We start from the raw sequence: 9,786 nt of genomic DNA on the forward strand, positions 1-9,786 counted from the left end.
GCCAATAACAGCCAACCACTGTGCAGTCATCAAGGCCACAGGAAGCACGTAAGCCGCCTCATCGCCAGCATGCGGCCAAAGCACTCTGCCGTGTAGCATTGGATACAGTTCCGGAATTTGACGGGCGTGAGACGTAGTGTATATACATACCTAGGTATGTATATATATGTGTATGTAGTTCTCATGAGGCGCATCCCAAGTCAGATGAAAACATCCAGTCCCTACACATTCTGCCAAAATGCCTTCCATCACGGCTGACGAGTGGCTCGAAGCTGCGGCTCACCGTCGCAGTGTCCATGGTTTGGCAGGAACCTCCAAGGTCTCGGACGAACGTGTCCAAGAGCTGGTCTCCAATGTCCTTTCCTTCGCCCCCTCGTCTTACAACACGCAGCCTGTTCGCATTTCGCTCGCTTTCGGAGAGAAGCACAAAGAGCTCTGGAGCATTATCCTCGAGAAGGTTGAGCCGGTCCTCAAGTCGATCAATCCCGCCCTCTGGGAAAAGCTGGGCCCCTTTCTCCAAAACCACAAGGCTGCATATGGATCCGTACGTCCACAACTTTTGTGACTCACAAGCAGACTGTCTAACGCGGTCTAGATACTCTTCTGGGAGCGTGGCCAGACGACCAAGGAGGCTGCTGAGACACACAAGGCAACCAGCCACATGTTCAGCGAATGGGGTGATCACGCTCAAGGCATTCACCAGATCCTTGTCTGGACTGCCTTGGAGCTGGAGGGAGTAGGAGCCAACCTGCAGCACATGAATGCTATTCCGCCTGTCGAGGCAGCTATCAAGAAATTCGCTGGTGTCCCAGAGGATTATAAGCTCAAGGCCCATCTCAACTACGGAGATGAGCAAGCTGCTCATCCCGAGAAGCCCAAGAAATTGCCCATTGCCGAGACACTGACGATTCTCTGATCAACACAAGCTCTGACAGTGTCGTCCATCTTGGACCGCCCAGACTGGTTTCTGGTCGGGGCACTATCGCACCTCTAACAGAAGCATATGGCCTCGATGGGAGGCTTTGGAGCTCGCAAGTGGTGGAAAAGTAGAAGCGCGTACGGGACGGTTGATAATGAAGCAAGCCGGCATTCAAGATGTTGACCAAGAATTTCCACTAGAGTAGAAGAAAGCCACTAAATCCGGGATAGACCGCGACATACAATGCATGATACTCAAGCAATACTTGTCCAAAAGAGTCAAACCTGTGAATAGTTTAATTGACGCCTGCAGGATTTTGCCAGTCCACCAGCATGTTATAGTCCAGACGAGTCTATGGCCCAACTGACTTAAAGCGCGGTTTTTGATTATAGAAGACTAGAGAAGTACTGTGATTAACTGACTCGGATTGCATACGAGGTCAGAAACTATGATAGTGGCCTATTTCCTATCAAGGTGCGCGGCAAGCGCGACAAGAAATTGATACTCGTTAAAGCGCATTATACTATATATTAATATTATTTCAAAATCCAAGGCACAACCCTGCTCCGTACAATATTCTGTCATGTGAAACATTACTGGGTGGATCAAGTTATTATTAGCGCCAAGAGAGCATGACCTGTGTCGTACTGTACGAAGTTTTGATTCATTATATCAAATAGTTACAAGTTTTTGGCCAGGTACTTAAGGGCCAGCGTAGCCGGTCAAACAGTCTTGAATCTCGTCCTTTTCAACCCCTGCTATTCCCACAGTGCTTTCACTCTTTAATTTCTTATTATAATTCAGTCGGCCTTTTATTAAAACTATCAAGTCCCTCACCATGTTGCCCACACTCCTTGTTGCCTCGACCGCCGGTGCGAATTCACGACCGAGGAAGGGATCAACCGAGTAGCGCCAACCCACAACCTTAATGATACATGCCATCCGTCCTGGACGTTTGACACTTGCAATACCGATAGGCTCCAGCCGCCCGGCCCCGCCGAGTTGGGCCTCTCGAAGAGATGCGAGTAAAGTACAAAGGGCTCACGGGATACCGCTACCGAGGAGCAGCGCAAGGCCTACAGAGACTGTCTGTTTAGGGAGGGCAGCGCGTACCCGGCCGTTCAGCGTGGCTGTGTTGAATGCAAAGTAGCCAATGGCTGGTTTACCACTCAGGCGGGCCAGTACTTGAATGGAATTTTTGAGAAGTGGAATGAGGAGTTCAAGGATAATGCCTCTGTTACCGGAACACCTTGGTTGCTCTTTAGGAATCGTATCAACTGGCACAACATCAACGACAAAACCCGTGATGAGAACGCTAGGCTGGCCGCGATGGAAAAGTATTGGACCAACCCCGTTCGCGACCTGAAGATTGGCCGCTACACTCGTAACGGCACAACCTACGGCGGCGATTCGGATTGCGACAAGGGCGAGACGGAAGCATGCCCCAGCGATGTCGCGGATGAACACGTCACAGAGCCGGCTGCCGTGGCTGAGTCCCCCGTAGAGGCTCAGGATCCTATCGGCTACTTCGAACAGGAGATTGTATCCATCCCATGTGAAAACAAGACGGCAACCGTGTATAAGACGAGCAAGGGTGTCATCAAGTTCGAGCGCAGTTTCACCTTTTGGCAGTACGTCAGCATCAAAGAGAGTGGCGTCCTTGATGCCGACCGCAATCAAGACATCATGTCCCTGGTTGGCGATGGCAAATGCGATGCCTGCCCAATAGTAGCTTCGGTCAAAGACGTTATCGCGGCCGGCCCATCCACGCCTACATCTGACGACAAGGCTTCCAAATTGCTTATGCAAAATAAAGTTTAAAAAAAACCTGCTGGCTGGCCTTATATAGCCCGTGCGTTATGATCTCGCGGCTGGCCTCTGACACAAACAATGCCACAGGTGCAGGCCCCATCGATGATGCCGCCAAAAACAAGGCAATTGAAATTGTCTTGGAACAGTACCCCGAGTTCCAGGGTCCTGCTATTCCCGAGACTGGTCAGATGGACAAGTGCAAGACCCCTCAGGCCGGTGCCAAGGACTCACATGCACGCAAGGGAAGCGTCGTGCGGCTTTCGCCCAGCGACCCCGCGCCCGCGCCGCTATGTACAGGTCCCTATAGAGCCCTACTACTGGCTTTATATTTTTAGCTTTATAACTTGACTATAAATAGCTTATATAAAACTCGGTTGACATTGTATGCTTTTCGCGCAACATATCTTCTGGGGCTTGTCTGTAGCCTCGGTCCTGGTGAAGACGACTTGTGCTTACAAACTTGATGTTGTCAATTAGTATTGGCATTAAGCGGTAGGCGCCGTCGGCGTGTATACATCATACATGCATGAACAACTAAATCACGCCGAGTACTGCCTTGTGATGGCGCTGCGGCGGGAATTCCTCGGTGCGTGTTGCTTGTATTGGTGCGACTAGACTGAGTCAGATAGATTAATTCTTTATGCAGCTTGGTCATTGTGACGCCAGACGTAGCTTGGCAGCTGTGGCCCTGTATTGACTTTGTGGCGTCAACGTGCATGTGCATTAATTGGCTGGTTTAGGGTGGGCGCCTGTCGTCGTCTCGCTGGCGCTTTGGCACGACAGTCTGCTCAACAGCTTACCACAATCATCTTCCCCTGATCAGCGAAATCAAGCATTAGCTACGACTGCTCCGAGTAATGTCGAACAAAATTAATAAAAGTTTACTACGCCGCGAAAGCTTATTCACCCGACAAAGACATTATATGTTTCCACTATACTGCTTTAATTTCATGAAACAAGTCATGGCTATCACGAGGCCCATCGAATCCCTAGCGGTTGGCGGGTCTGTCGATTGCATCCACGCATCTTCTCTTGGAGAGATCCGACCATGGGCAATTAATTACATGTAGCGACTCAAGGACTGACAGGTCCTGAAAGCTATTAACTGGTCACACTATCTCTTTAAAAGCCAAGCACCTGATGGGGGCCCCGCTGCCCCACAGACCGTAACGGAACAAAGCCATTACTAAGTAGGAGTATAATAGTGTAATTAATATAATATAACTACTTATACCTAATAGGGTTATTAATACAATTAATATTATTTAATTTATATGTAAATAAAAGTACTATCTCTTTAGTTGCGGAATAGCTCATGGAGACTCGCTTACCTAAGAAATTTGCATGGCAGTGGAGTTCTCCACGAGCTATTCCGCAACTAAAGAGATTTACCTGTTATCGTCCGATTGGTTACTGACCCCTGGGCTTGGCACCCATAAAGTGCTCGACCTTCAAAGAGATGATCTGGTATCTGGTATGGTCCGGTGGGACCAGGTTAAATCTTGACAACCAAGGTGGGAAGGCCGGGGTTCGCGTGAAATTTTGCAAGGGGACATAGAGTCTGGCTGCAAATATAATCAATGTCGTAATTCTGTCCGTCAACGCAATTCCCTCACATAGTTTCCACCAAAATAAACAATAGCATACATATGTATATGCTGCTGCCGGCAAACCTGCTGGAAATGCCAATAATGACCTTACATGTAACGCTGCAAAGCTCAGTTGCTCATTCCACCATTGACCCCTGACTGCAAGTACCGTTGGCCGCCAATTGACACAAGACGGGTAAAGTGGCGGTGGAGAAACAAATGCATGAAAGCATCTCAATATATGACAATAATAGAATCTTGAATAAGTTCGAGAAAGCGTGGCAAGACTACCATGAAATGCCCGAGTCTTTCACTGTCCTGCACATTTCTGGAACAAATGCATTACAAGCATTATATTAACCAGACCGGTGTCCCGGGATAATCAGACTTTGACTCCTGCCCTCCTGCTTTAGTCTCCTTGGACGCCGAGCAGAGAGTTCTCCAAGGCCTTCCGCGCACTGTTTTGCAAATTCTCGCTACCAGAGGGAAGTTCTCCTTTCCGCTCAGCGAGATTATCAATATCGCTATCTGAAACCCTCCCAGTCTTCCATGGTGTCACCAATGGTGGTATTATGGTAAGAGCGTCCAGGTATCCTTTTTGCACCTTGTCTATCATGGCCAGATCGATAGGTGCTCCCATACTTTCCCTATTTCCTATCGTATACAACAGCTTCTGGGCTCCTCGGTTGGTTAATGCATAGCCAATAGTACACACGGAATACCAGGACGGCGCCAAAACTCGAACTCGGGTGTTATTCGCGAGGTCAACTCCCCAGTCTTCGAGTTCCTTACGGAAGGAACTGGTCATTCTACAAAATTTTAGTCTCCCAAATGTTGACGATATCGATAATGCGATTTCCATGCCGAGTCTCAACGAGCGCTCGACATGTACAGAGTAAGAGATGTACATACTCGGCCGAATTTGGAGAAAACCGATCGTTATACACTTGATGCTTCGGGCGATTTTCTCCATTGGGAATGTCCCAGCAGGTGCCGATGTATAAAAGGTCCCAGTCTAGGCCTGAAAACCACTACTGTCAGTACCAAAGTCTACTCAGAGATAGGCCAGAGCTGAGTGGGAGTGGGAACTGTTATTTACCATAAGGGGCGTGATTAATCTCGTACTTTGTAGCTTTCCGTTTCCTCAGTTCGCCTTTCCTCATTTGCACACTTAATGTCTGAAATATATCGTGGATCTCGACATCCCAATCTGCATCGTCTTCCAAGACAATAGCTGTTTGTACTTTTTCATTAATGATTCTCTGCCAAATGTCTGCATGGCTACGCCAGCATCCCAATTGTTCAGGTCTTAGACTCTCACTCCCTTTCGGTTTCGCCTTGTCGTTGACGTTGGATCCATTTACCTATCGCCCACAAGTTAGAAATTCCAGCAATAATTGGAATATGGGCATTTGCTAATGATTTCTGGGGGGGGGGTTTCAAATACTCCTGGTTGAAGGGCTAGCTTGATGTTTGTAGATGCGGCGAGCAGAGTCATCATATCCTGACGATCAGTCCGACTACGTAGACATGCCAAGTTAGCTATTTTTGAAACTGTCAGCCCCAAGATAATTGCGGTGTCATACTGAGGCAGGCTGATGTAATAAATTTTCTCAAAACCGAGAGTCTCGTTCTGCGCCGCCTCGGACACGTCCAGGAGGGCGCTCGACGCGACACCACCATACTGCCAATTCTGGTTCTCGAGCCAGGCTCTGATCAAGTACAGATGGAAGGCGACTAACGCAATGACCAAAACAGGCATACGACCACATCGCATGGTAAAGGTTGGTCGGGAGAGCATCTGAAGGACCATTAGAGGCATTTCCCATGACGGAGAAATATCGTATACATAACCTACTAACAGGTTTCGCGGAGTACCCATTGCGAGATATGTAATTCGGGGTTTATCTTCTTGGCAACACGAGTTGTACAATGCGGCGTTTTATGCCCTCCGGACGGATATAGCGATTTCTGCTGGGATCAAGGCATAATTCTCAAAGAAACAGAGCAGGGAACATGGAATCAACTGGGAATATGAACTATATAAACTCACAGAAAGTGGAAATTTTAAAGTAGCTTACTGCTTCGAAGCCGGACAGGCTATATCTAACAATGTACTAGTACTGCATGTACCAATACCGTTTCAGCCTGCATGTGTGAAATTGCGCCATCATGCATTCAAAAACCATCCCCAATACAAGATTGTTTCAGCGGTGTATGTCACAAAGCTAGGGTACCCCCTGTTATGTTCAATGTTGTTTTATGCGCTATGGTCCGTGCAGTCAATTGACTGGTTGCTTGTTGCACCTGCCAGTATGTATTCAATGTTGACTCGCTACATGTAACCATCCGTGACCTCAGGGGGTATACAGCTAATAAAAAGTGAAAAGGTGGGGGCAATAAATACTTAAATTTCAAGGGATAAAATAAAATAATTAATATACTTTTATTAATTCCTATTATATTACTTAATAGCTATTTATAATTAGCAAATAAATTATTAATATAGCTAGAGGACCCTACTTTATTAACCTTATTAGGTTACAGGGTAGTTAATTATATGCAGGTTAGATTATACGGTTTAACCCTTAAATTATATTTAATATAAGACCTAATAAAAAAATAATAATTACTTAGAAAAAGTTTTATATAAACCTTTCTTAAAATATACAAGCTATAATTAGTATATTACCCCCTGCTATAAACTTCCCTGTCAGGTCACGCACGACAAATAATTCAGGGGTGGGACGGTATCTCTTTTTAGTTGCCTAATAGCTCGTGGGGCCCCCACACACTATAGGCTATCCAATAAGCTATCGAGAAGGTTCAAATTAGCGATAGCATATGTATCTAGTACACCTGTTGGCTACGACCGCCTTTTTAACACATCAATTGTTGAATGTTCAACTACCCAGAGCTCTCAGAATCAGTGGTAAACGGCCTAGTGCTGCTAAGCGAATCGACTCGGCCAAGAAGAAACTCGAGATGTCGATACGCGGCGCTTGGCGCGTACTGTGGAATCATGTGGCCGGCCAGCGAAACGTCAACATACGTTAAGCCACGTTCCGTATGCGCCGTGCCGAAAACACCAGCGCCTGCTAATGTGGCATCAGCGCCATCAGTGTGGTATGGGACGTAAAATGGTTCATCAGGGCGCTTGTGGAAGCCCTGCTTTCCACCAAATGTCATGTTTTGAATTATCATAAGTGTACCATTGGCAATGAGACCAAAGTCCAATGCGCCGTGGCCAATAATGACGTTTTGCGTGCCGTCTATGACACGACCCAGAACATGGTTGGAAGATGGCTCAGAGTGGTCCTCGCCGTCACCAGCAAAGACAGAATCGTCGGAGCACGACATCCAATTGACATTGAGAGGAGCATGAATGGCTTTCTTGACGTCTGTGCGGTTAAAGTAGAGCGAGGCACCCTGAGGTAGATACTCAAAGGCACCGGGGAAGCCGAGCACGTCCCATAACAACGGGCAGGTTGTTGCTATCTGGTATATGTTGAAGCATGGATTGAGCGCAGTGACGGCATCTTGAACGCGCTGCGAGAGACTGCAGGCTGGAAGTACCTCACCCGTCTTTGGGTCGAGACCCGGCAAGACGGAGGGCAATCGACCCTTTGGTGGGTAGCTGAGGTGTTTTGCACGCAAGGCGGCAAAGCCGCAATTGTTGTCAGCACGATGGATTTCTTTGACAAATGAATCGTTGAGTGGAAATAAGTTCCGGTTGGAATCGATAAAAGGAACAGCGACAATATCGTTTTGAAGCCTGGTATCGCCGATAACAGGATCGTAGATCATCATACCCTTCATGTTAAAGTGGTTTGTGTCGTTTGCATCTAGCATAGCGTTCGCAATATACGGGCAGTACATGCCGCTATAGCCGATTTCATTAGTTGAATCGATTCACCAGGTTTCAGACTTGGCACCAAGACTTACGCATAAGACTCCCCCGTAATGTACACCTTGTATCCTTGCATGGAAAATGTCTGAACAAAGTTCCTAAAGAAGCCTAAAAACTGCTTCGCTACATCATCCTCATTCCTAGCCGTCACATTTCCCTGGGAGAAGCCCGTTCCAATTGGCTGTTCTACCCAGAGCACGTTACTGAGATGGTGCCAGCCCCACGGATTTGGGACGGGTTTAAAGGTGCCATACTGCCATAAGAAAGGCCCATTTTCCTGCAGAAAACCCTCGAGGGATGAGCATCCGGGCTAGGAAATCGTCAAGAAAGTTAGTCTCGAGACCAAAAGTAATAGAATCGGCGTCATGGTTATAGTGCCCAGCTCCTTTGGCCCCCTACATTACGAATGACTTACACCACCATTAAGCCAGATAACAATCTCCTTCTTCGCAGCCGGATTAGGTGAGGGTTGGAACCAGAAGTAGAATCTCTCAGTTCCATTTATATCCTTGGTAGTGGAAAGAGTCCCCGCATATGCTTCACCAATGTCGAAATCAACATCAGGAATCCCGGTGCCATTAACAGCGAATCCTGTGTTCGTGGATTAATTAGTTTGCTAACCATGAGCATTATTTCATCTAGTTTACACAAGAAAACGGCTTGAATACCCTTCTACTCACTCTTTGTACTGACGCTGTCGAATTTCCTGGGAACAGCGCCGTTCCGAGTCCATTTGTCAAAGTGAACGCCGCGTTGAGTCAACTTTGGGCGTCGTTGGGCCGCTGGATTTTCTCTGCCATCGCAGAGGGAGAAGGACCCTATCCAGGCAATTAAAGAGGTGATGACTACTAGACGCATGTTGAAACACAGCTTGTGAGTAAGAATTACGTACTCGTCCTCATACTAAACCGAATCCACTCTTCTTGTATCCGTCAGCAAACCATGGGAGTATTTAACGTATTTATAATCGCTGCGAGCCATTGTCATGAATGTCGGACTTAAACGACCCGCCTCGGGAATCACAAACAAAGTAGTCCCGCAGTTCTGTGCCACCAGGTGTGATTTAAATCAGGTTCAGGTATCTTTGAACCTGTTAGCAGGACGCAGTAAGCATGCTACCTGTGCTTACTCTGAGTAGTAGCTCGGCTACTGCACGCTGACTGCAGAAATATATGGCGGGTCGATCCACCTGGATGGGACGTTGGTTCTCACCAGATGACATGTAAGACGTAGTATAGTGAAGGCATCTGCCTAATCACAGTCTCGGTAAGTGCATTGGAAAAGGAAGAAAAACGCAAATTTTGCGGCCTGGCTTTGTTTCATGGGGCTACTACTCTGATGGACTTGGAGCTAATGAGACTACAATAAGTCATGGTATGCAACTTTGCGACCAAGCAGTGAGCTGAAAGCAGTGATGAGTGGTCGGATACATACATCAATGTCAATATTAACCTGACCCGTGGCAGCACCGCCGAGTAGAAGGAACGGCCAAGTAACTACCGGGCACTGTTGGGTACATGACAGGGCGAAAATGTTCACAGTATTAATAAAAATAG

General features: G+C 47.3%; 4 protein-coding genes across 4 annotated transcripts; 2 read left to right on the forward strand and 2 right to left on the reverse strand.

Annotated features, from left to right (window-relative positions):
• Nucleotides 1-238: 238 nt before the first annotated feature.
• On the forward strand, nt 239-916 carry MAA_09948 (nitroreductase protein; the record flags this gene model as incomplete). The annotated part of the gene is made up of 2 exons (XM_007827946.1): nt 239-544; nt 596-916. The coding sequence occupies 2 exons, from the start codon at nt 239-241 to the stop codon at nt 914-916; spliced, it is 627 nt and encodes a 208-aa protein (XP_007826137.1).
• A 1,022-nt stretch (nt 917-1,938) lies between these two features.
• On the forward strand, nt 1,939-2,740 carry MAA_11027 (pisatin demethylase; the record flags this gene model as incomplete). The annotated part of the gene is made up of 2 exons (XM_011412972.1): nt 1,939-1,949; nt 2,017-2,740. 2 exons carry the CDS (start codon nt 1,939-1,941, stop codon nt 2,738-2,740), a joined length of 735 nt encoding a protein of 244 aa, XP_011411274.1.
• Nucleotides 2,741-4,729: 1,989 nt separating this feature from the next.
• On the reverse strand, nt 4,730-6,202 carry MAA_09949 (glycosyltransferase family 25 protein; the record flags this gene model as incomplete). The annotated part of the gene is made up of 7 exons (XM_007827947.1): nt 4,730-5,129; nt 5,233-5,341; nt 5,420-5,554; nt 5,642-5,684; nt 5,768-5,840; nt 5,907-6,121; nt 6,179-6,202. 7 exons carry the CDS (start codon nt 6,200-6,202, stop codon nt 4,730-4,732), a joined length of 999 nt encoding a protein of 332 aa, XP_007826138.1.
• Nucleotides 6,203-7,227: 1,025 nt separating this feature from the next.
• On the reverse strand, nt 7,228-9,088 carry MAA_09950 (serine carboxypeptidase 1; the record flags this gene model as incomplete). The annotated part of the gene is made up of 4 exons (XM_007827948.1): nt 7,228-8,203; nt 8,266-8,540; nt 8,646-8,821; nt 8,911-9,088. 4 exons carry the CDS (start codon nt 9,086-9,088, stop codon nt 7,228-7,230), a joined length of 1,605 nt encoding a protein of 534 aa, XP_007826139.1.
• Between the last annotated feature and the right edge of the window lie 698 nt (nt 9,089-9,786).

This window comes from Metarhizium robertsii, assembly GCF_000187425.2.
Source record: "Metarhizium robertsii ARSEF 23 chromosome Unknown MAA_Scf_3, whole genome shotgun sequence".
In the NCBI taxonomy this organism is placed as follows: Eukaryota; Fungi; Ascomycota; class Sordariomycetes; order Hypocreales; family Clavicipitaceae; genus Metarhizium; species Metarhizium robertsii.